The sequence below is a fragment of the Rattus norvegicus genome, chromosome 1 (assembly GCF_021556685.1).
Source record: "Rattus norvegicus strain SHRSP/BbbUtx chromosome 1, alternate assembly SHRSP_T2T, whole genome shotgun sequence".
Lineage (NCBI taxonomy): Eukaryota > Metazoa > Chordata > Mammalia > Rodentia > Muridae > Rattus > Rattus norvegicus.
This window is the reverse complement of record NC_141534.1, coordinates 259,379,367-259,404,782: the sequence shown is the minus strand read 5'-3', so window position 1 is coordinate 259,404,782 and position 25,416 is coordinate 259,379,367. Positions and strand designations below refer to the sequence as shown.

General features: G+C 48.4%; 1 protein-coding gene across 2 annotated transcripts; it reads left to right on the top strand.

The window, feature by feature from the left end:
* Positions 1 to 114: 114 nt before the first annotated feature.
* On the top strand, positions 115 to 24,199 carry Calhm3 (calcium homeostasis modulator 3). 2 transcript variants are annotated; one of them, XM_087584229.1, is made up of 5 exons: positions 115 to 354; positions 17,297 to 17,406; positions 18,437 to 18,715; positions 20,383 to 20,638; positions 23,132 to 24,199. In XM_087584229.1, the coding sequence occupies exons 3-5, from the start codon at positions 18,444 to 18,446 to the stop codon at positions 23,621 to 23,623; spliced, it is 1,020 nt and encodes a 339-aa protein (XP_087440355.1). In that variant the 5' UTR covers positions 115 to 354; positions 17,297 to 17,406; positions 18,437 to 18,443; the 3' UTR covers positions 23,624 to 24,199.
* The last annotated feature ends 1,217 nt before the right edge of the window (positions 24,200 to 25,416 follow it).

Here is a 25,416-nt window from a genome sequence, read left to right as displayed (position 1 = left end):
CTCCCGCCGGGTCCCTCCCGAGGTCGCCGCCCCCAACCCCCGCCCTAGCGTCGCCAGGACTCCCGGGCTCCGGTTGTTATGGCGACAGCTGCGCCGGTGAATGAGCGTCTTAGTGACACGCGCGCGCCCGCACTACCAGATGTGGGCCCCGGGGCGCGCCGCGTTCCCGCTGGCTATAAGTTCTCGAAGACGCGCGGGACTCGGGGTTAGGGGCAGCACCGCTCGGAACCTGAGGTCAGGAATAGATGGGGGCTTCGGAGGTTGAGCGTCTTCCTGTCCTGGGACATAGAACCTGAAAACAAGAGGAAGAGGACCGCCACAACGCTGGGAGCCCCGATGCCAGGGCGTGGCGAGGTAGACCTAATGGAGGCTCCCTGGCACGGATTACAGGGCCTGGCACAGGTTAAAATGGTCAGGAGTGAGTGGATAATGGATCAAGACACTTGAGATAAGAAACACAGTCACCTCCCCTTCGCTCTGGTTGGAACTTCCAATCAGAACGCCAGTCAGACCCATTCCCTGACTTAGGGCCTTTGCATGCTCCAGAACGGAGAACCACAAGACCAGAACCAAGCTGATGGGACCCAGCTCAGGTACAAACCATGGGAGAGATACGGGTTCCAAGCAGAATTAATCCGTCAGCTGGAAAACTAAGAGATCAGGAAAGGGGGTATGACCTCTGGTAGACCAAGGTGGCTTCCTCGAAGAAGGGGGCATTCTGTACAAGTCCTGTTCACGTGACTCTTCCCATCGGTGTAGCTCAGCACTGCAACCTGCAGGAGGGAACCAGAAAGTCATTCTCCCGCTTGGCTCTCGGGCGGTTCTTTCTCCCCGTGTATCCGTGTATCCGAGGGAAAAGACGGTCCGTCCATCCCACCTTCACCAGCCTTGCTGCTTCTTCAGGCCATCCCTTGCTCTCTAATCGGACTTCCCCAACTGTGATCCAGAGTCCTGGATCATGAGTGGGACACAGGCATCTCATCCATCCTTTTCTGGAAGTTCCTTCCTACAAGTCTCCATAGGACCAGTCCTCAGTATTTGGGCACAGCTCCTCCCTGACCATCCCAGTTAAGCACCTCTGCCTCTCCCCGCCATTCTCCACGGGGTCGTCCCATTCTCTTCGCGGCATTTATATGACTTTGCCTAAAAGTAGTCTTTTCTGCTTGGTTAGATTCTGCTTCTCTTGAAAGAAAATAAGAAAATAAGAGGGGAGAGTTGGCCAGCCGCATTGTTCTAGCTCCCAGGGAAGGGACATGCAGATTCTCAAAGTATCTGTACAGTGACCGGATCTCCATGCCTGCCAGCAGTAAAATCCCACTGTGATCCTTAGAAATCCTCTCTGAATCTCCTTTAGTCCCCTGTCCTGCCTTCTACTCTCCTCTGAGTCCACACATTACGTCCTTAAGTTTCAGAGGCTCCAAGGCAAGCTAGAAATACCTGAGAGGTACGTTCTGGTGTCTGAGAAGAAAGACAACCAGCACCCCCAGCCCCAGCCACTAGCCTCTGGGATGCCTGGATCACGTGCTGACCGGCTACAGAATGGTCAGGTCAGGGACTGGTGTCTTATTTATGGGCAGTGTCTTCCCAACACTTACCCCCAACTGATGACTCATTTGTCAGCAATCTGTGGGCTCTTAACAGCTCACACACACACACACACACACACACACACACACACACACACACACAGAGGTGGGGGAATCATACACCAGCTGCGGAGCTCAGGCATTTTATGAGTCAGAATAAATATGTGGACCCTGTATAGAGGAGACTAATCCCCCTGAAGTGTGTGTGAAGGGCAGGGTTCTGGCTTGGATTTATAGATAGTGGCTGGAAAGGCTCTGGATTCTTCTGGAATAAACCCACTTCTGTGTCCTGGGAAGCCTGGGTAGGGGGATGGGTGTGGGTCTGAGGCCCCAAAAGGAGAGGACAGCTAGCCACTATGGGCAAAGCAGAAGAAAAATGAAGGCCATAGAGACAGGAAGAAGAGAGGGAGGAAGGGAAAGGGAGGGAGGTAGCGAGCGAGCGAGCGGGGGTGGGGGGGTGGGGTTAGGGCAAGCCAGCAGGCCAAACTGCTCCCTCCTGATAGAGCACCATGAGCTCCAAAGGAAACTGACAGGTATCGTGGTTTTTTTTTTTTTTGAACTTGAAGGTCACAACCTGCTTAGGTGTGCAGGCCCCTAGTGTATCCTCGGCCCCTATTTCAACTTTAATCTCACTTAAGGTCCCCAGAAGACAGACATGGGGGACACTGGGTCTCTTGGTCCCTCTTTGACCCTCTTTGTCCCTTGGTTCCTAATGTGACCACATCCACTAAATCTCCTTTTCCTGCTTGCTTGGTTTAATTAAGGACCAGTTGCTGGTTGTGGCTTGAGGCATAGGTTGTGACCCCCTGTTCAGCACAGCATCAGGGACAAAGTCAGGGAGCTGAGACCAAAACTTTCCCTGACTCAAAGGTTAAAAAAAAAAATCATGGGAGGAAGATGGGGCTAGACTTCGCTGAAGCAAGGAAGCCACCCAGGTGTGGCTGTGAAGGGTCAGGCAGGGGCCATGCTGACAGAAAGGCCCTACACTTGTCTGCACAAGGGCCTCTCAGGGTTAACCCTTTGGACCCTCCTTAACCCCACATATTTTATTCTGGGGAGCTTGGACTTGGGGATGGGACACCACAGTTAAATGTCAACTGGATATAGGTCTTTAGCAAACAGGCAGGGACCTAAAGAAGGAGGGTGTGGCTGCACTGATCCAGGGAAGTATAGCCCTCTAAGTTGTCCTGGACTCTAGGAACCCTTTCCTGGCTGGGACTCTGGGTAAACCCACCTCAAAGCCTCACAATGCACCAGCAACCTTCCTTCCTCTGGACACTGGGTCAAACCCCCAGATTTTAAAGCCCCTCTACCACTACCACCCAGGCAGCTTACAGACAGCAGGGAGGTAGCTCAGCCCTATCCTGGAAGGAAGGACGGAGAAGAGACTTACAGGAAGTCACCATTTGGGTGACTCCAGTGAAACTAGCAATATCACAAGATGAAACTGGGCAGTGGCTGCCATAAGACTCTAATCCCTGCAACTCGGGAGGCAGAGGCAGGCAGATCTCAGTGTGCTTGAGGTCAGCCTGGTGTACAGAGCAAGTTCGAGGATAGCCAGCATTCTAGGGAGAAACCCTGTCTTGAAAAGGCAAATCAACCCAACAACCAAATAACAACAACAAAACCAATACCACAAGGCTAGCACCGGATGCCTTGGAAACCCCTCTCTAGCACTGCAGATTCTTAGATTGTCTGTCTGCCTGTCTGTCCATATCTATGAGAACTCATATCAGCTAGGAGGACAGTGGAGAGAGGACCCTGGGCAGAGATGAGAAGAGGTCAGAATTCCATCAGTAGCAGCTCTTGGAAACTTCCCCTGCTCCCCCTCCCTCCCCAGTACTTTCCCTTCCAGTCTCTCCCTCTCCTCCTCCTTCCTCTCCTTCTCCCTCCCTGCCCCTCTCTCCATCTTTCTTCTCTCCCTTCTCCCCGTCTGCTTCACTCTCCTCTCCGTTCTTATTCTCCACAGTACCCATGTGTCTGAATTTGAGGACTGAAGTCCTTCATCAACCATGTTGAAAACCAAGCAGGATGTTTGATCAAGCGTCTGCTTTCTCCCTTCCCTGATCCTCGAGGTGCTGAACCCAGAGCTAGCCAGGGATAGCCAAAGATAGCCAAGGACAGCCCACCGGGCAAGCAAGAGTGGGGTTCATCGAAGCTGGGCTGGGCTTCCTCTGACCTTGAGACCACACAGCTTTATTCTCAAGAACTGAGCTCTACCCACTGCCCATTCCTTGAACACTCTGTAGACCTGGGGAGATGGTGCAGGCAGTAAGGTGCTTGCCATGTAATTGTGAGAACCTGACTTCATATCAAAAGCAAAAGCAAAACAAATCCGCGAAGGAGGCACATGCCTGGAATACCAGCAGAAACAGGGAGTCCTTGGGGCTTTGCTGGCCTGCTAGTCTAGCCAATTTTTTTTAATTTAAATTTTTAACTTGCTGGAGAGATGACTCAGAGATTAAGAATACCGGTTCCTCTTCCAGAGGTCCTGAGTTCAATTCCCAGCAACCACATGGTGGCTCACAAATATCTGTTATGGGATCTGATACCCTCTAGTGGCCAGCAGGTGTACATGCTGCATAGATGCCCTGCGCAGGTAGAGCATTCATTCATACACATAAAGTAAATAAATAATTAAGAAATATATTTTTCGGGGTTGGGGATTTAGCTCAGTGGTAGAGCGCTTGCCTAGGAAGCGCAAGGCCCTGGGTTCGGTCCCCAGCTCCGAAAAAAAAAAAAGAACCAAAAAAAAAAAGAAATATATTTTTCATACAATATTTTGATCATATTTTCTCTCCCACAACTCCTCCCAGATCCTTCCATACCCACTGAATGTGTGTGTATGTATGTGCATATATGTGTGTGTTTGTGTGTGTGTGTGTGTGTGTGTGTGTGTGTGTGTGTGTGATGGCCAATTACTCCTGGGCCTGGTTCTTGCCCTAGGGTATGACTGATACAGCTAGCGACCCTCCCCTTCCGTCCCCTCAGGCTCAAGGATCTCTGCAGAAGAGGAGGCAGAAAGATTCTAAGAGCCAGAATTAGGGGATGGCTCCAGGAGACAGCATCTTCCGGACACAATGTGCCTCATACACATATGACCTCACAACACAGACATATGACTGATGCATATGTTAACTCAGCATGGACAAAATTCTGGCAAAGAGGAGGAGCCCTAAGTCCCATCCTAACCAAGAAGCTGTTTGCAACTGATACCTTCTGAGTAAGAGAAAATCAGTTTTCTCCCAAAAAGAGTCACCAGGTGTCTTAGGGTTTTACTGCTGTGAACAGACACCATGACCAAGGCAACTCTTATAAGGACAACATTTAATTGGGGCTGGCTTACAGGTTCAGAGATTCAGTCCATTATCATCAAGGCGGGAGTGTGGCAGCATCCAGGCAGGCATGGTACAGGAGGAGCTGAGTGAGAGCTCCTTCACGAGAAGGCCGCTAGCACAAGACTGACTTCCAGCTAGCTAGGATGAGGGTCTTAAAACCCACGCCCACAGTGACACGCCTACTCCAACAAGGCCACACCTACTTCAACAAGGCCACACCTACTCTAACAAGGCCACACCCACTCCAACAAGGCCACACCCTCTAATAGTGCCACTCCCTGGGCCAAGCATATACAAACCATCACACCAGGTATAGTCCAGCCAAAAGTTTAAGCCTGGGGTTCATTGAGAAAAAAACATCTTTCTCTGACTTCTACACACGCACATGCACACACACACGCACACGTGCACATGCATACGCACACATGTAACATACACTATAATGAACACTATGTGCCTTGTACTGAGTAAGGTGCAGATTCCTTCTGTGTGCATCAGGATCACCCACAGGGGCTTGACCGGGGGGGGGGGGGAACACTAAAATGGAGCCCCCACTTCTGACCGAGAGATCCTGACTGGACAGAATCTGGCGGATCACTTCCTAGTACACCTTAGGGAGCAGCTGCCTACAGCCACACGTTCTGGTGGGAAGGATGGGATTCAAAGCAGACCTGCAGCCTCCCTGGGGACACTGAGCACTACATGGCAAATTAGGCCAGTGTGAGCAAGGCCACCTGGGGAGAAGGGCAGCTGCGCTTCCCGGGACTTGATATTTCCAGGTGATATCGAGTCAAAAATCAATAGTAGGAATATTCGCGGAGCCCTAAATATTCTTACCTTTGGGGCCAACATCATCAGTTCAAATGTATTAAAGTACAGCATCCCTGGGGCTGGAGGGATGGCTCCGTGAGTGGTCGTTGTTGTTATCTCGGAGGACCAAAGGAGCTCGGTTGTAGAGAGATTCTCTTGTGTACTATGTGAAAGCATCCATCACCTGCCAATAAAAAGCTGTTGCCCAGTTTAAGCTGCGGCAGGAGCAGAAGGTGGGACATCCGATGGAGAGATTGGAACTCTGGGAGATAGTCAGAAGTGGAGAGGTTGGCCCTGGACTCTGAAGAAGTAGGACACGTGAAACTCAGGAGAGGTAACTGGCCTCGTGGCAGACATAAAATAGTGTGAATAGGTGATATACGTTGTGAGCTAGTTGGGAACAAACCAAAGCTTCTAGCCTGGGCATTTACTCATACATCAATAAGCCTCCAAGTCGGTATTCAGGAACTGGGGCGTGGGTGGGTAAAGCCCGCGGTTATACTCGCTACCTAGTAACCCACATAGGGCGCTAACACCTGTAACTTAGGCTGCAGCGCCCTCCTCAGGCCTCTGCAGACACTGATGCCCACCAAGACACACATAGGTACAAACAAGTGAAATAAAATAAATATTTTTTTTAAAGAATAAAACAGACCACACCTCACATGAAATGTCATTTCACCACCCCACACATTTTGAGAGGAATTTTACAGCTCTGCCTTTTGGAATCAAAGAACAACAAGAAAGTCACTGAGTTTATAACTGATTTTATTTCTGTGCAATGATTTATGTGTTGGTTTTCTTGCCAAGTGAAGGGGAAAAAATGTGGCCATCAAGAATAGTTACTTTTTAAAAAATATTTATTTATTTCATGTATGTGAGTACACTGTCTCTGTCTTCAGACACATCAGAAGACGGCATCGGTTCCCATTACAGATGGTTGTGAGCCACCATGTGGTTGCTGGGAATTGAACTCAGGACCTCTGGAAGAGCAGTCAGTGCTCTTAACCCCTGAGCCATCTCTCCAGCCCAAGTGGTTTGGTTTTTTTTTTTTTCTTTTTTCCGGGGCTGGGGACCGAACCCAGGACCTTGCGCTTCCTAGGTAAGCGCTCTACCACTGAGCCAAATCCCCAACCCCCCCCCCTTTTTTTTTAATAATTTGGAGTCATCAATTTTCCGAGTCATAAGCAGACCATTATAAGTCCCAGCAGCTTACGTATTCAGTCTAGGATGCCCATAGATAAAACACAAGCCTGAATCCAACCTCCTCAATTCAGTGCAGTAAGTGGCGTCTCCTCCAAGAAGCAGGAAGGAAAACAAGAGATCTCCCATCTAGGAAACGTGTGTAATGACCTCAAACCCTTGGCCCTGACCACTGGCTCAGATAATTACAGCAAGTGGAATTTATTTTAATTTTTCATTTAAATTTTTTGTGTTTCGTTCCATGTATGCCTCTGTACCGGGTCCATGCAGTCCCTTCGGAAGCCAGCAGAGGGCATCAGATCTTCTAGACCTGGAGTTACAGAAGGTTGTGGGCCACCGCGTGGGTGCTGGTAATCTAACTGGGTCTTCTAGAAGAGACAGCTCTGCTCCTAACCACCGAGCCATCTTTTTACCTCTAAGTGGCATTTGTAAAGCACTTCCCTGCACGGGATCCTGGTCCGAGTCCTACCAATGAGCCAATTCATTGGAATCCGTCGTGAGTTGCGTAGCGGTGGTATCAATGTTCTTCCCTATGCGCTAAGGAGAATCTCAAGGCTTAGGGATGTTGCCTAGGAGCTGATAAGAGGAGGGCTGAGTTCAGATCCCTGCGGTACTGTACCCACACCGGACTAGAATCCCTCCAGCGTGAGAGAGAAGCTATTGCAAGAACAATAGCTTCACTGTGTTCAGAAACCAGCGTCTTTCTGCTTGAGAGTCCCTCACTCCCCCAGACTCCTTAGGGGGAGGGGGAAGAACCAGAGGCTAAGGAACACAAAATAGAGACAGGGAACACTGAAACCATAAAGAGGTGGTTGAAATGAGTGCAATACCCAGCATCCTGTTTCTCTCGTAGATGATTTAAATGGCCTGATGTTGGCAAGAGCGCCTCCCAAGAATGTTACAAAGGCCAGCAGGGCCCATGAAGTTGGAAAGCAGGATGAATACCACTGTGCGAGCTGTAAAACCCTTTCATCACAAACGTCTAAAGACAAGTGGGAGTCCAACGGCGCCTCTCCGGGTTAAGCCTCTAATGTTAAGTCACACCAAATGCTCTTCGTCCTAACTCCCAGTGGGAATGGGCTGAGGCTACAGCAATCGCTGCTGCTTAGGAGGGGTCCCACAAGCACGTCCCGGGCGATTCAAGCGGCCCTCCCTTCTTCCTTTTCATTTCAAGTTCTCCCCATCCACCACTAGAGGGCAGTAGAAAATCATGGGCATCTCCGTGCCTTCCAACTTTTGAGAGAGAGAACCTCAGGCCAGTCAAAACACTTCTATCAAAAGAAGCCTCCATCAGATTGGCTTCACATGCATTCTTTCTTTTTGGAAGGACAACGTGTGTGGTGTGGCTTGCGTTAGCTACTTTCTTATAAAGGAAATGTCACTGAAGAAACTGGCCCTACTGTAGCCAACTGTTCACCCTCCTATCACGTTTGCTCCACCAAGGCCTCTTCCTCATCTTTCATCCTGACAGAAGATTCCTCCCCACTGTGGCAACTGACCAAAGAAGGACAAACTGCCCACAGCACTCGTCAGCGTAAGAAAGCCAAGGAAGGCCCTCTTGGGAGCTCCCCCGGACCTCTTGGGAGCACTTGTGTGCTGCCTCTAGTTATCGAGGATGAAATTTTATTTGCTTATGTCCAGCACCGACCCAGGCTGTTCCTTGGCTTGGCTCTCTGAGCAGGCATTTTTCTTTTTCCTTTTTTTTTTTTTAGGTTTATTTATTTTATTTATATGAGTACACTGCAGCTGTTTTCAGACACACCAGAAAAGGGCATCGTATCCCATTACAGATGGTTGTGAGCCACCATGTGGTTGATGGGAGTTGAACTCAGGACCTCTGGAAGAGCAGTCAGGAGGCAGAAGTAGGCAGATGTCTATAGTTTCAAGGCCAGCCTGGTCTACATAGAGAATTCTAGGCCAGTCAGGACTATATAGCAAGATCCTGTCTCAAAGAAAGAGGAGGAGGAGGGTCTGGGTGGTAAGAGAAAGCCTGAGTCCCTTGGGCTTTGGTGGATTCTGGGGAGTAGGAATGAAAATATCAGAGTCTATCCTGGTAGCCCTTTCCTCAAACCCCTCAGCCCACCTGTTCTGTCCTGGAATCTCTGCACATAGCCCCATGTCTAGTATTCAAATATCCAAGTCATTATATAATTCATGTAGCTTGTTAGGTCAAATAATAAAAAGGAAAGGGAAAGAGAAGAGGAAGTAATCTTAGAAAGTCCATGCTCACTTGTCGCTTCCTAAGGAAAGAGGTTTGGAATATATAACTATATTCCAGCTATCCTAGTGGCAGAGCACCTACCTGGCAAGCACAAGGCCCTGCATTCAATGCCCAGTCCTGCAAAACCAACAATAAAATAAAGTGTTCCCTATTCTCTATCCTGTAGAAGAGGACCAAGCGTTTAAGTGAGGAAGGATGTTAGGGCTGGAATCTACATCTTCCACTGTAGGTCAATCACGACATTTCAACTCTGGTTTGTTGTCTCTACTGTTTAAATTCTATGTGTATGTGTGCAGGCCTGAGTGTATGTACCATGTGCCTGTAGGCACACATAATAACCAGAAGAGGGCACCAGATCCACTGAAACCAGAATCTTAGGGCGTTGTTTTGTTTTGTGTCTGTTCTTTCTGTTTGGTTTTGGGTTTCTGAGACAGAGTTTCTCTATGTAGCCCTGGCTGTTTTGAAACTCATTTTGTACACCAGGCTGTCCTCAGAGATTCACCTGCTTCTGCCTCCCTAGTACTGAGACTAGACCCACCCAGACTTAATTCTGTTTTTAAAAATAACTTTTGTGGGGGACTGGAGAGAGATGGCTCAGCCAGTAAAGACATTGTGCTGGTTAGTTTCTGTCAATTTGATCCAAGCTAGAGACACTTGGGAAGATGGGCCCTAAGTTGAGGAATGAGCACCATCAGATTGGCCTGTGAATATGTCTGTTGGGGCATATTCTCAGTTTATAAGAGATAGAAGAATGCCTACCCACTACGACGCCACCCCTGAGTGGGTGGTTCTAGATTATAAGAAAGTAAGCTGAGGGGCTAGAGAGATGGCTCAATGGTTAAGAGCACTGACTGCTCTTCCATAGGTCCTGAGTTCAAATCCCAGTGACCCATGGTGATTCACAGCCATCTGTAATGGGATCCGATGCCCTCTTCTGGTGTGTCTGAAGACAGCTACAGTGTACTCATATACATAAAATAAAATAAAATAAAGTAAGCCAAGTAAACCACAAAGAGCAGACTGATAAGCATTATTCCTCCCTGCTTCTGCTTTACTTCCTGCCTTAAGCTCTTGCCCTATCTTCCCTTGATAATGAACTCTAACCCGCAAGATATAACAAGCCCTTTCCTCCCCAAGTTGGACTTGGTCAGTATTTTACCAAAGCAGCACAAAGCAAACTAAGAAAGAAATTGGTACCAGAAGTGGGGTATCTCTGTGATGAACCTGACCTGTTGTTTTTGAAAGTTTTGTGAAAGTATTTTTGGAGCTTTGTGCTAGAGAAGGCCGTATGTGCTTAGAGCTTAATGAACTATTATGGGAACCTGGGAGGTGGAAATGTTGAGAGTATGAAGGCCTAGCTTGTGACGTTTCATAGAGAAATGAAGACTCCATTGGGGTTATTCACGGGACAGTGAATTAAGAGTCTGTGGAAGTGAAACTTTTGCTTTACTGGAGCAGTGGATACTGGTTAGTCAGAGCTGAAAAACCAGTTGTCATTAATAGAGATCAACATCACAGAGGTGAAATCTGGGGTGTAATTTCTCAGGTTCAGCACGCAGACGCTATGATTTAGTGGGAGACTGGGGCTGCATATCAAGCTGTTATCAGAACCTATCAAATAATGTGTAAGAGTCTCCCACATGGTGCTGGATTTTTGGAAGGACTGAAGAAGTCACAGAATGGGACTGAGACAGAGAACTATATGGCAGGGTCAGAGTCTCTCTCAAGAGAGCCCAGGAGGCCATTGGTTAAAGTGTAGCCTCAGTTGCAGCACAGATGAAAAATATTGGAGAAGATAAGGGTAGGGGACAAACAACAATAGCAGCTACAGAGTGGAGCTGACCTGAGCCGTCAGCACAAGCTATGTATGCTGTGAATAGCAGAAGTGGAATTACCCTAGTCCTTAGGGACCTAGGAAATTGTGAGTCCCAGGTATTAAACCCTGACTGTGAGACATTTAAAAATACGTCTTATATCATGATTTTGACATGAAATCATGGGGATCAACAAGAAAGGAAAGGTTATGGTTTAATAGTGATGATTGTGTGTCAAATTGACAGGGGTTCAATTGTGCTGGTTAGTTTTTGTCAACTTGATACAAATAGTCACATCAGGAGAGGACCTCAAGTAAGGAGTTGGCTTCCATTGGATTGACTTCATATGTGTGTATGTTGGTCATTTTCTTTATTAATTATTGATATGGTTGATGCCACCCTGGGAAGGTAGTCCTGGGTTGTAGAAGGAAACAAGCTGAGTAAACCATGGAAAATAAGCCAGTAGACAGTCTCCGTCCATGGTCTCTGCTTCAGTTTCTGACTCCAGGTTCCAGCTTTGAGTTCCCGCTTTAACTTCCCTAGGTAACAGACTGGGTCCTTCTGACAAATAAATAAATCCTTTCCTGTCCGAGTTGCTTTTGATCAAAATGTTTTATCACAGCAACAGAGATGCAAACTCAATAAGTCAGCTCCCACAAATTACTCTCTGACCTCCATACATGCTCTGTCTCAGAAAGGCCATTGTTACCCACACTCAGCACCAAAACTCAGGTGTAGTGAGAATTCTGGAAGTTTGAGTTCTTTAAAAAACAACAACAACAACAACACAGAAATAGTGTAAGAATGTGATTTGTTGGGGTTGGGGATTTAGCTCAGTGATAGAGCGCTTGCCTAGCAAGCGCAAGGCCCTGGGTTCGGTCCCCAGCTCCGAAAAAAAAGAAAAGAAAAATTAAGAAAAAAAAAAAGAATGTGATTTGTTTTAATCCCAGGTGTTGGTTTATGGGGTCTGTCCACAGCAACTGACTATGTTTTGTCTCATGCCCTAGCAGGGGTGTGGTTTTGCCAGCTTCAGAGAGTTTCTGCAATTACATGACATTTGGAATTCTGGGAAGTTTTCAGAGAGTCTATAAATGCTAGGACCCCAAGAGTCAGGTGGATTATTGGTTGTTGGTTGGTTGGTTGGTTGGTTGGTTGGTTATTGGTTGTTGGTTGGTTACTAGTTATTGTTTGGTTGGTTGGTTATTGGTTGTTGGTTGGTTGGCTAGTTGGTTATTGGTTGTTGGTTGGTTATTGGTTGTTGGTTGGTTGGTTGGTTATTGGTTGGTTGGTGGTTATTGGTTGTTGGTTGGTTATTGGTTGTTGGTTGGTTGGTTGGTTATTGGTTGGTTGGTGGTTATTGGTTGTTGGTTGGTTATTGGTTGTTGGTTGGTTGGTTGGTTATTGGTTGGTTGGTGGTTATTGGTTGTTGGTTGGTTGGTTATTGGTTGTTGGTTATTGATTGTTGGTTGGTTGGTTATTGGTTGTTGGTTGGTTGGTTATTGGTTGTTGGTTGGTTGGTTGGTTATTGGTTGTTGATTGGTTGGTTGGTTGGTTATTGGTTGTTGGTTGGTTGGTTGGTTGGTTGGTTATTGGTTGTTGGTTGGTTATTGGTTGTTGGTTTGTTGGTTGGTTGGTTGGTTATTGGTTGTTGGTTGTTGTTGGTCAAAGTTTGTAAAGTACTCATGCACAAAGATGAAACAAGAAGAGGATGGAGGAAGAGCAGGAGGAGGAGGAGGAGGAGCAGGAGAAGGAGGAAGAGAAGAAGAAGAAGAAGAAGAAGAAGAAGAAGAAGAAGAAGAAGAAGAAGAAGAAGAAGAAGAAGAAGAAGAAGAGGAGGAGGAGGAGGAGGAGGAGGAGGAGGAGGAGAAGGAGAAGAAGGAGAAGAAGGAGAAGAAGGAGAAGGAGAAGGAGAAGGAGAAGGAGAAGATATTAGATATCCTGAAGATAAAACTTGACCCAAGGAACTCGATGTTCCTAATAAGCAGGAAGTAGTCTAACAATAATGTTGTCACCTCTTTTCCAATCCCTGACTTTATTCAAGGATCTCTTTCCTTTCCCTCCATTCCTTTTTCTCTCTTATGTAGTGTTATGGGGTTGAAAGGATGGAAAGGAGTGTAAGAAAGAAAAAAAAAACAAAAGTAGCAAAAGACAAGCTACACCCAGGCACAAGTTTCTAGTTTGCATGATGTCTTCTTTGTCTCCACAGAGCCCAAGCACTGTGACCGGCTCACTAAGGCTCTGCCCTGGTGGCTAGGTCATTTGCCTGCAGCTTCTTGTCTAGTGTTAGCATTTTAATTGTATGTTTAGGATTTTGAGACATGGAATTTAGTTACATGGGGTTTGGGTTGGCCTGGACTACAGAGTGGAACCCTTTAAAAAAGAGTGTGATAGGGATTTAGTTTAAGTTGTTCTCAGCTGGTCAGCCAGCTGGCCCTGGTCTACTGGCTAGGTAGTCCCCTTTCATTGTCATCCTCTAGCTCTTGGCACCACATGGCTCTATATAGCCTCTGTCCCCAAGGTAGCAGAGAATCAGGTTACGCAGAGGCACAGACAGCCCTGCTCCTCTGCTGGAATCAGTAGCCTTCCAGGCCTGAGAGAGAAGTGGGACACTCATTCAATGCCTTCCCTTTGAAAGAAAGATGGTTACAGGGAAACCTCGGGAGAGTGCCGTCATCCCACACTGAGCAGTGACACAACCACCACTGATTTCTGAATACAGACACACATATGCTGAGTTGGTTTTGTTTCGGTTTTGGTTTAGTTTTTGGTTGAGACAAAGTCTCGAAATGTAGAGCCCATCGGCCTGGAACTGGCTGTGCAGACCAGACCAATCTCAAAGTCGTATCAATTCTGCTTCATCTTCTTCCCAAGCACCAGAAGGACAGGGCTTTGCCACCACACCTGGATCAGACAGAGGCAGCGTTCCTACCGGGCAAACCGCAGGCCTGGTGGGCAGTAAGTGCTTACAATCCCAGCACTCAGGAGGTTGAGGCAAAAGGACAATGTGTTCCAGGTCAGTCTGTTTCATCATGAGACCTTGTCTCAAAAATCGAATAGATAAATACATAAATAAGAGTACAGGCTCCATGAACGGTGAAGCTGACTTGTCTCAGAAATATCAAATCTTGTACGTTCATTTTTCATTTGTAACTGACACCACACACACACACGGTATGTATATATGGATGGGGGTGTGCACATGTGAGCACATTGCCCACAGTGCCCAGGGGAGATGCTGGATCTGGAATTACAGGAGATTGTGAGCTGCCCAATGTGGGTTCTAGGTAGCAAACTTGGGTCCTCTGTAAGAGCAGTAGGTGTTCTTAACCACTGAGCCCTCTCTCTAGCTCTTCAAAAAAATCACCCGGGCAGTAGTGGCACACTACTTTAAGGTGGCAGAGGCAGGCAAATGTCTCTGAGTCTGAGGTCAGCCCAGTCTACAGAGTGAGTTCCAGGACAGCCAAGGCTATCTATTAATGAACTAATTTAATTTATAATGTTATATAATTTTTAGATATAATTTTATAAGTATAATTTTTTGATTATTAATTAATAATAATGAATTATCTAGAACCCCAAGAATACATCTACAAGATTCTAATTTAAGAAAAGAACAAAGGGGGTTGGGGATTTAGCTCAGCGGTAGAGCGCTTGCCTAGCGAGCACAAGGCCCTGGGTTCGGTCCCCAGCTCCGAAAAAAAGAAAAAAAAAAAAAGAAAAGAACAAAGGACAGATCCCATGAGATAGTCTCCAAGCATCTTCCCATTGCAAATTAATACATCCTCACAAGTATTTAAAAGAACATTTTTTCCTAGTCATCATTAAAAAGAAAAGGTGGACTTTAAGGCTCTCCCTTGGGAGCTGGAGAGATGGCTGAGTAAAGAGATCTTCCTGTTCTTTCTGAGGGCTAGAGTTTGGTTTCTATCCTCAAATGTCGGGTGGCTCAAAATCACCTGCAATCTAGCTCAAAGGAATCTGGAGCCCTCAATTGGCTTACACACACACACACACACACACACACACACACACACACACACACACAATCTTATTCTTTTAGATATCTTCAAAATGCTTGTGAGTATTTTGCCCGTATGTACATCTGTGTAGCACATGTGCTGGGATTAACGGTGTACACTACCCCCCAGGCTTGAAACTGTTGTTTTGTTTGGTGTTGTTTTGTTTTGTTTTTAAGTTTATAGCCATCCTCTTAGCCCCAGACATTATTGTCTCCTTAACTGGTGGTGGGCAATACTTCTTGCTTTCTTCTTTGCTGAAATATTTCCCGGTAAATACATGTGGCCCTAGCCATATGGCCTGCCACACACTATGGGGTCCCAGCACCTCGGCTAACCTGGGATTGCTTCACCTTAGTCCAAGATAGACCTTGACCCAGCTGTTCCCAAACTGTCCTCCTGGAGTGCCGTTCACTCTTTGCTGGAGAGTTCCCAGGCTTGAAAGAGGCTAGGGGCCCTAAGGCCACCCCACCCTGCAGACTAGAACGCACAAGGGGCCTCATTACCCTCCAGCCAGTTCTCTCCTCTTCCTGACACCCAGAGCCAGGATATTCTGACCACAGCCAAATAGTTAACTAAGGTTAAAGGCATGGGAAGCTCCCATCCTTTTCCCTAACTCTGTCCCACCAGGCTGCGGTCTCAAGCCGGACACCCAGGCTTTCTGAGGTTACTCTGGAAAACGTGGTATGCATTGGGCCAGTTGGTAAAGATGTTTGCTCTGTAAGGCTGACAACCTGAGTTCAGCCCCCAGAACCCTCAGTGGAAGGAGAGAACCAGCTGCCCAAAGATGTCCTGTCGTTTCCACATGTATGACGTAGCATGAATTATTTTTTTATTTTATGTGGGTGCATATTTCTGTGCATGTATATGTGTGTCAGTTCTTTGGGTGTGGCAGATGTTGCCCTGGGTTACATTAGAAGACAGTTCCTCTGGTATGGCCCCAAGTACCAGCCCTTTATTCGATGTTATTCTTGCTGCCCTCCAAGGCTCCACATGGCCCTTTCCCCCAAAATCGAATTCTGTCTTGGAGGGGCAAGAGCATCTTGTGCAAAATAATCACACCCAGGCACAGTGGTGCACGCCTGTGCCTGAGATCCCAGCACTCAAGAGATAAAGGAACAGGGACTTGTATGGATTGCTGGCCATCCTGGGCTACCAGTGAGACCCAGTCTCGGAGAACCAAAACTGGGGTGTGGAGAGATGATGGCTCAGAGCTAAGAGCACTCACTGTTCTTGTGGAGGACTCGGGTTTGGTTCTCAGCACCCACACAGCAGCTAACGGCTATGCGTCCCGTTTCAGAAGATCCGAACCCTCTTCTGGCCTCTGCACAAATCTACACACACGCAGGCTCAACGCCCGTCCACATTTTTAAAGCAATCATTCAGACATGAGGCCCACGTTTTGTTGGTTAATGTATGAACAGTTACCAAATTTACAGGGCACATTTGGGATGGTCTGTCTTAAACTTCAGGCTAAAACGACCTCAAGATTCCGTTTGCAGATCTGTGTGATCCCCTCACACAACAGAGCAGGGTGTCCAGGATGCTGGGAGGGAGCAACAGGAGGTATTAGCTCTGAGAGAGAGAGAGAGAGAGAGAGAGAGAGAGAGAGAGAGACAGAGACAGAGACAGACAGAGACAGAGATAGAGAGACAGAGAGAGACAGAGACACAGAGAGACACAGAGAGAGACAGGGACACAGAGAGACAGTGAGAGACAGGGACACAGAGAGACAGAGAGAGACAGAGAGAGACAGACAAAGACAGACAAAGAGACAGAGACAGAGAGAGAAAGAGACAGAGAGACAGATTGACAAAGACAGAGACAGAGAGAAAGAGAGACAGAGGCACAGAGATACACAGAGATAGAGACACATAAAGAGACAGAGACACACAGAGAGACACAGAGAGACAAAGACAAAGAGACAGAGACAGAGAGACAGAGAGAGACAGAGATTGACAAAGACAGAGACAGAGAGACAGAGACAGAGATTGAAAAAGAAGAGATGACAAGAGAAAGACAGAAACAGAGACAGAGAAGAAAGAGGAGGAGGAAGAGGAGGAGAGAAGAGGCACAAAGATCAGACAGAGGCACATCCAACACAGAACAGTAGCGTTGAGGAGATGGAAGAAAAGAATAAGTAACAGATAAAGGGAGGGAGGCAGAGATGGAGAGAACGTGAAGTGGGACCCGCTCAGAGGAAGGTGAGTACCAGTCAGGCTTCAGGAAGAGCAAAGCTGGAGATGAGCTCAAGGGGACCAGATGTCAGGTGTCGTGAGAACAAATTTTACTTTCTCTTTGTGCTTAGCAGTAACACGGATGCTAACAGAAGCACAGTGCAGCCCGGGTCCTGCTGCTGGGTGTCTTTGCCTGGTTGGGAGATCCACCCCCGCATCTAGCAAAGGCCATCAATAGGCAAAGGTAAGTCAGACATTGCAAGGGCTGGACGGCAGGTAAAGCTCCACAGGTCACCACGGTGGCTGGGATAGGCATGGTCACACTCGAGCAGGACACTGCTGGTGGAAGAAGTGTTAGGCAGTCCTGGATCACTCGGTCTCCTCAGCAGCAGAATAAAACGGGGGAGGAGCTAACCCTGTCAAGCCACCTGGACTTGCAAATGGAGTCTCAGTTGAGGAACTGTCCTGATCAGATGGGCCTGCAAGCACATCTGTGGGAGATTGTTTCGATAACTGCTGTGAGAGAGCACAGTTCACCGTGGGTGGCACCATCCCCTAAGCAAACCATCCTGGGAAGTATGAGACAGTTAACCCAACATACACCTTTGTAAACCAAGAAAACCCTGCCCTTCCCCACAATGCTATTGGTCAGTGAGTTTTATCACAGCAACAGAATTCAAACTAGAGAACTCTGTGATATGTCTTGTCTTTGCTTACGCAGTACCCTCTGCTGGAGGGCCTTTGCCCACCAGCCCTTCTGAAAGCAAACAATGAGATGAGACTTCGTGCTCTTCCTCAGCATCTCCTCTTCTAGGAGGCCTCTGGGTAGGAGTAGACACTCCTCCACCTTCCACGCAGCCCAAAAGCACACAGGAGATCTCCCGGGGCTTTGCTGTCAGGTTTTGGCCCCGGCAGAAAATACAATTTTGCTCCATCTATGTTCCATGTCACCACACCCAGAATTTGCCTGTCCCCAGGGAGCCTCATCTACTGTCTACCCAAGTATACAAACCTTGAGCCAGGCTGCAGAGGGAGTCAAGGGAACATAGGGCCCATTTGCCTAGAGATGCTTCTGGCTGGCTGGTAGTAGAGCGGCACACCCCACAGAGGAGGGAGTGGCAAGCACCTGGCGAGAGGCGCCTTTCCACTTTCAGCCTCCATCACACCTGAGAGGCTGGGTTGGAGGATCCTGTGAACCCCAGGCCTGTCCCTGGGGGAGCCAGCCCTCAGTGTCTCACCCACAGCTGTGTCCACACCGCTATCATCATGGACAGGTTCCGAATGCTCTTCCAGAACTTCCAGTCCAGCTCGGAGTCGGTGACGAACGGCATCTGCCTCCTGCTGGCTGCTGTCACCGTCAAGATGTACTCCTCCCTCGACTTCAACTGTCCCTGCCTAGAGCGCTACAATGCCCTCTATGGCCTGGGCCTGCTGCTCACACCCCCTCTGGCCCTCTTCCTCTGTGGTCTCTTGGTCAATAGACAGTCTGTGTTGATGGTGGAGGAGTGGCGCCGGCCAGCAGGGCACCGGAGGAAGGACCTAGGCATCATCAGGTAGGATCTCACATATCCCTCTGCTACCCAGGGCAGTTGACACTATCGGGTGTGCTCTTCTCCGCCCCAGATGGAGATGTTCTGCTCGGTTTCCGGTTCCCATCCAGAAACACGTTTCTGTGTGCGCAGAAGTCAGAGGACAAGTTTCAGGAGTTGTCCTTCCACAATAGGGGCTCTGGGGACTGAACTCAGGTCATCAACCTTAGCAAGTAGCCCTACCTGCTGACCCATCTTACTGGTCCTGAAAATACATTTTTTTTGTTCCTATCAGTTTTCACCTTTCCGTGGTCACACTACTGATGATTCAGAATTCCCAAGAATTACCCAGGCCATGCCAGTCCCATTGAGTGCCTAGTAGGTGTTTGTTTGTCTGTCTGTTTGTCGCAGGAGGTAATCTTTATGTAAAGGTTGTATTTCCTTTCTTGGAAGCATCCAGAGACAAGCACCTTACCTGTTGTAGCCCTCTGTCCTCGGGGTCTGGCACAAAATCGGCTGGCATTAAATACCTACCTGGGGCCAAGGGCCACTCTGCTGAGTGCTCTGCACATAAGGCATCTCTAGATTCATTTCCTCGGCCCTGGGTCTGCTCCTCAGTCCCCGCTTTCTGGTGTAAGGCAACTTTGATACGCAGACATTGGGAACCTCAGCCAAGCTCACATGATGGCCTGGGTTGGACCCCAGCACTGCATTCTCCAGCTGGGTCAGCACACGCCTGCAATCCCAGAAGTCAGGAAGAGGAAGCAGGGGATCAGAAGCTAAAGGTCACCCTCATCTACCACACAGAGAGTTCAAGGTCAAACTGGGACGTATAAGGCCGTGTGTGTGTGTGTGTGTGTGTGTGTGTGTGTGTGTGTGTGTGTATGTCTGTGTGTATTTGTGTCTGTGTGTGCCTGTGTGTCTCTATGTATATCTGTGTGTGTTCGTCTGTGTGTCTGTGTATATGTCTGTGTATATGTGTGTCTATGTGTGTCTGTGTGTGTGTTCATCTGTTTGTCTGTCTGTCTCTGTGTCTATCTTCTCTGTGTGTGTTCTGTGTGTCTCTCTCTATGTGTGTCTGAATATATGTCTGTGTGTGTGTCTATGTGTGTCTGTGTATGTGTCTGTCTCTGTGTGTTCTGTGTGTGCCTGTGCTACTCTGTGTGTGTTTGTCCATGTGTCTGTCTTCTCTCTCTGTGAGTGTGTGTGTATGTTATTTATGTGTGTGTATGCCTGTGTGTGTGTATGTCTCTGTGTGTCTATGTGCATTTGTGTACATGTCTGTCTCTCTGTGTATGTGTTCTGTGTATGCCCGTGCACGTCTCTGTGTGTATCTGTGTGTCTGTCTCCCTGTGTCTGTGTCTGTCTCCCTGTGACTGTTTGTCTCTGTCTCTGTCTCATCTCTCTCTCTCTCTCTCTCTCTCTCTCTCTCTCTCTCTGTGTGTGTGTGCCTGTGTGTGTGTCTGTGTGTGTGTGCCTGTGTGTGTGTGCCTGTGTGCCTGTGTGTGTGTCTGTGTGTGTGAGTGTGTGTGTGTGTGTCTGTGTGTGTGTGAGTGTGTGTGTGTGTCTGTGTGTGTATAGAAATCCTAGCCAAGCTCCCACAGGAGGAGTTGGCCACATGGCAAGTGCAGTTCTCCCTGAGTGTAACTGCACACAGGTTGCCCCTTGACGCCCTCTTTCTTTGCTCTCAGGTACATGTGCTCCTCTGTGCTGCAGCGAGCTCTAGCAGCACCTCTGGTCTGGATCTTACTGGCCCTCCTTGATGGGAAGTGTCTTGTGTGTGCCTTCAGCAACTCCGTTGACCCTGAGAAGTTTCTGGATTTTGCTAATATGACCCCCAGCCAGGTGCAGCTCTTCCTAGCCAAGGTGCCCTGCAAGGAAGATGAGCTGGTTAAAACCAGCCCAGCTCGCAAGGCTGTGTCTCGGTACCTCCGGTGCCTGTCACAGGTAAGTGAGGTCCTGCCCGGCCCTTGGTGCCTCATAGATACTGTACGGCCGGACTACTTCTGTGTCAGTTTGACAGAAGCTAGAGCCATCTGAGAGGAGAGTCTCAATTAAGAAAATACCTTTATGGGCTGGAGAGATGGCTCAGCGGTTAAGAGCACCCGACTGCTCTTCCAGAGGTCATGAGTTCAATTCCCAGCAACCACATGGTGGCTCACAACCATCTGTAAAGAGATCCGATGCCCTCTTCTGGTGTATCTGAAGACAGCTACAGTGTACTTATATATAATAAATAAATAAATCTTTAAAAAAAAATACCTTTATAAAAATGGAGTTGTAGACAAGCCTGTCAGTCATTTTCTTTCTTCTTTTTTTAAAGATTTTTTTAAATGTATATGAATACTCTGTCTGCATGTATACTTGCACGCCAGAAGAGGGCATTGGATCCCATTATAGATGGTCTTGAGCCACCATGTGGTTGCTGGGAACTGAACACAGAACCTCTGGAAGAGCAGTCAGTGCTCTTAACCAATGAGCCATCTTGCCAGCCCCTGTCAGGCATTTTCTTAATTAACAATAGATGTGAGAAGGCACAAACCACTCTGTGTGGGGCCAACTCTGGACTGGCAGTCCTGAGTTCTATAAGAAAGCAGGCTGAGCGTGCCATGAGGAACAAGCCAGTAAGCAGCACCCCTCCATGGCCTCTGCATCAGCTCCTGCCTCCAGGTTCCTGTCCTGTTTGAGTTCCTGTCCTGGCTTCCTTCAGTGAAGGACCACAGTGCAGAAATATAAGTCCAATGAACCCTTTCCTCCCACATCGCTTTGGTCATGGTGTTTCATTCATCACAGCAGTAGGAACCCTGACTGAGGCAGGTATCTTGTGTGACTTTGGAGTTGGTGCTGAGCCAGGCCCATGTGACTTCCCAACCGTGCTCCTCACTTTCGGAGCCATAACCAAGAGCAGGAAGTGTAGAGAGGTTGGAACAACTATCCATGAGAGGTGAGCCCTGGGCCATTAACACCGACTTACCCAGAACAGGTCCATGATGCCCGCCTGCCTGAAAGTCCCCAGAGCTGGGTGGTAGAAGAGTGACCTGGTGATGTCCTGTAGCACCTGCCTCCCACCAGACATGTACCGTCTTGAAAATCACATAATTGCCGTTCTCTGAGTACTCCCACACTGGGTGCTGTGTTAGGCACTCTCTGGGCCTCCGTTTGTTTAGCTCTCAGACCAACTCTTTGAGACGGAGGTAGTTCTTAACACCCCATGCTTCAGGTGAGTTAACGAGGCTCCGAGAGTTTTAGTTTGCAAGCCCAAAGTCACATAACTAGTGACAGGCAAGGCGAGCTCTGGATACCCAGCATCGGTCTCTCTAACTACATCCTTACAAAGAGCCTCACCAGATGCTTGGATTCTCACTGGGCATCCCTTCTACTGTACTGGGACATCCACGGCCCTACCTCCAGTCAGGCTCCCCATTCCACACCACCACCAACGCCCATGCTAGCTGTGTTCATCACAGAACATTATACATGGAACATCTCCAGGACTCCACAGAGCCCTATACTTAGGTGTGACGGGATCACAGGGCTCAGGGAAACATTACACTCAACGTGTTTGGTGAGGAGCCTGGGCATGACTGAAAAGGACAACTGTATGTGGTGGGAATCTCGCCTACAAGTGACAAGGGTGTTTATGTTTGTGGGCCTGGGAGAAACCTGCATCTTCGGGAGACAGACAGGAGGAGAGTTGGGCAGGTGTGGGCTCCAGCATTACAGAATGGCTTCTGGTTTCCCTCACGGTTGGTCTAACACTTCCTATTTGTTCCTACACCCAGCTTAATAACTCACAAAATATAGCATTATTGCAAGGGAGGAGAAATGTAAACAAGGGTGAGTAAGGAGAGAAAATGGTTGGTGTGTAGGTGAGGGGGCCATAGGCAAAAGGAAGAAGAATATGGATGTTACGGTGAGTTTAGCTAACAGATTGGGCTCCCTGCGGGTTGCACACATGCATACCCAGTCAGGAGCTATCTGGATTTGCAAATGAAAGACACACCACACCACACACACACACACACACACACACACACACACACACCACAGACACATATACACACACACAAACACACACACACCACACAAATACACACACACAAACACACATTCACACACACCACAGACACATATACACACACCACACACACACACACACACACACACACACACACACACACACACACACACACACACGACAGTTAATTTTAATATGTCTTGACTAGCTCAAAGGCTGGGCAGTTCTAATCCTCGGCCTGGTTAGCATACATTTCCCTTTGGTACTCCTGGCTCAACGCCTTCTGGAAGGTGGGCGGCAGGATGGTGACTGGATCTGACAAAGGATGGTGAGAAACAAAAGGAGGAGTCTTGGCGCACACAGGGTGTACAGCACCAGCACTGGAGTCCTACCACATCTCCTAAAGCCTTCTCATCTTTCAGGCCATCGGCTGGAGTATAACCTTGCTGGTGATAGTGGTGGCCTTCCTAGCCCGCTGTCTGAGGCCCTGCTTCAACCAGACGGTCTTCCTACAGCGCAGATACTGGAGCAACTATATGGACCTGGAACAGAAGCTCTTTGATGAGACATGCTGTGAGCATGCGCGGGACTTCGCACATCGCTGCGTGCTGCACTTCTTCGCAAGCATGCAGAGCGAGCTACGCGCTCTGGGGTTACATCGGGACCCAGCTGGCGAGATCCTAGAGGCACAGGAACCCCCAGAGCCCCCGGAGGAGCCGGGTAGTGAAAGCGGGAAGGCCCACCTGCGTGCAATCTCCAGCCGAGAGCAAGTGAATCACCTCCTAAGTACCTGGTACTCCAGCAAGCCACCGCTTGACCTCGCAGCCTCCCCAAGGCTCCGGGAGCCTGGCCTCAATCATCGTGCCCCTATAGCTGCTCCAGGCACCAAGCTGGGCCACCAGCTTGATGTATAGGGATCTTACAAGGCTCCAACAGCAGGAGTTTTCCCGTGCCAAATTCCCATGTTGGCACAGGTCTGGAAGCCAGCCTCCCTTGCTGGCCTCCTTCCCAGATAGCCCAGTATTTACCTAGTTTCTGGGTATATCCTCCTCTGTGGACACCGTTTCTTCTGGGCCCGGATGAAGTTCAGAGTCTTATCCAGAGCCTTCAGACTGAGTCTCTGAGTCTATCCTTTCCTTCTGTCCCTTCTTCCTCCCTTCTTCCTCCCTCCTTTCTTCCTCCCTTCCTTCCTCCCTCCTTTCCTCCCTTTCTCCCTTGTCCTTTCTTTCTCTCCTCACCCCACCCCATCTCTTTTGAGGAAGAGGCACACTACAGCTATCTAGCTGAAGATGACCTTGAACTCCAGGCCTGGGATGCATGGCTAGCCTCCTGCCTCAGGCTCCCTTAGTGTTAGGATTACAGGTATCAACCACCACTCCCTAGTTTCCAGGATTTCCTGTCTTAACAAGCTCCCACACAATACTCGTTCCTCTGGTCAGTGGACCAAACTTTGAGTAGCCACAGTCTGAATAAATCTGTTGTGGATCTGGGTCAGAGACATTGACTCCAAATTTAAAAACACAAAAATCACCATAATAGTGTCACGCGCCTGATATCTGTTCATTCAATCTTGCTGTAGTCCAGTGAAGGCATGATTATTGGCACCGTCGCTTTAAATTTAAATTACATCTTATGTATTTTTATTTATTTATGTGGTGTGTGTGTGTGTGTGTGTGTGTGTGTGCGTGTGTGTAAGCTTGCATGCACATGCACCTTGGTGTGTGTGTAGAGCTCAGAGGACAACTTGTAGGAGTCAGCTCTATCTACCATGTGTGTCTCAGAGATCGAACTCAGGACATCAGGCTTGGCAAACAAGTGCTGTTACCTGCTAAGCCAACCCACTGCTCTTTCTCCTTTTTTAGGATTTACTTTATCCTATGTATACGGGGAGGCAGTGAGCATGAGCACACGCCTGGCCACAGAAACCAGAGGCGTTGGATCCCCTGGAGCTGGACTTACAGGCGGTCGTGAGCTGCTTGACGTGGGTGCTGGGAGCAGAGCTTGTGTACTTTGCAAGAACAGTGTGGACTCAACCACTGAGCCATCTCTCTAGTCCCACCCTACCTTCACTACCTTAGTGATCCTTCTGGTTAGCCTTTGTGAGCCTTGCCTGGGGTTACAAATGTGTCAGCATACCCTAGGGAATCTGTCTCTGTCTCTGTCTGTCTCTGTCTGTCTCTGTGTCTCTGTGTCTCTGTCTGTCTCTGTTTCTCTCTCTGCGTGTGTGTGTGTGTGTGTGTATGTGAGAGAGAGAGAGAGAGAGAGAGAGAGAGAGAGAGAGAGAGAGAGAGAGAGAGAGAGAGAAATATGGTCCCATGAAACTTAGCTGGCCTCCAACTTTCTGTCTAGCTGAAGATGACCTTGAGCTTCTGACCTCCCTGCCTGCACTTCCTGAGTTCTGGAATTGCAGAGGTGCCCCAGCTGTGCCTAGTTTATGCAGTGCTGGGGATGGACCGAAAGCACACACTAAGCAAGCCCTTTGTCACCTAAGCTACATTATTATGTCACTGTTTGAAAAAGAAAACTTTCACTTTTTTTTTTTTTTCGGAGCTGGGGACCGAACCCAGGGCCTTGTGAAAAAGAAAACTAAACCAAAAGGGTGTTGACATTGCCCATGGTCGCCAGCATGGGGGCTGGCATCGAATGCCAGGATGGATACCTGGCTGTGGGTTCTGTTCTGAGCTGTGACACCAGCTTACTCTCTAGA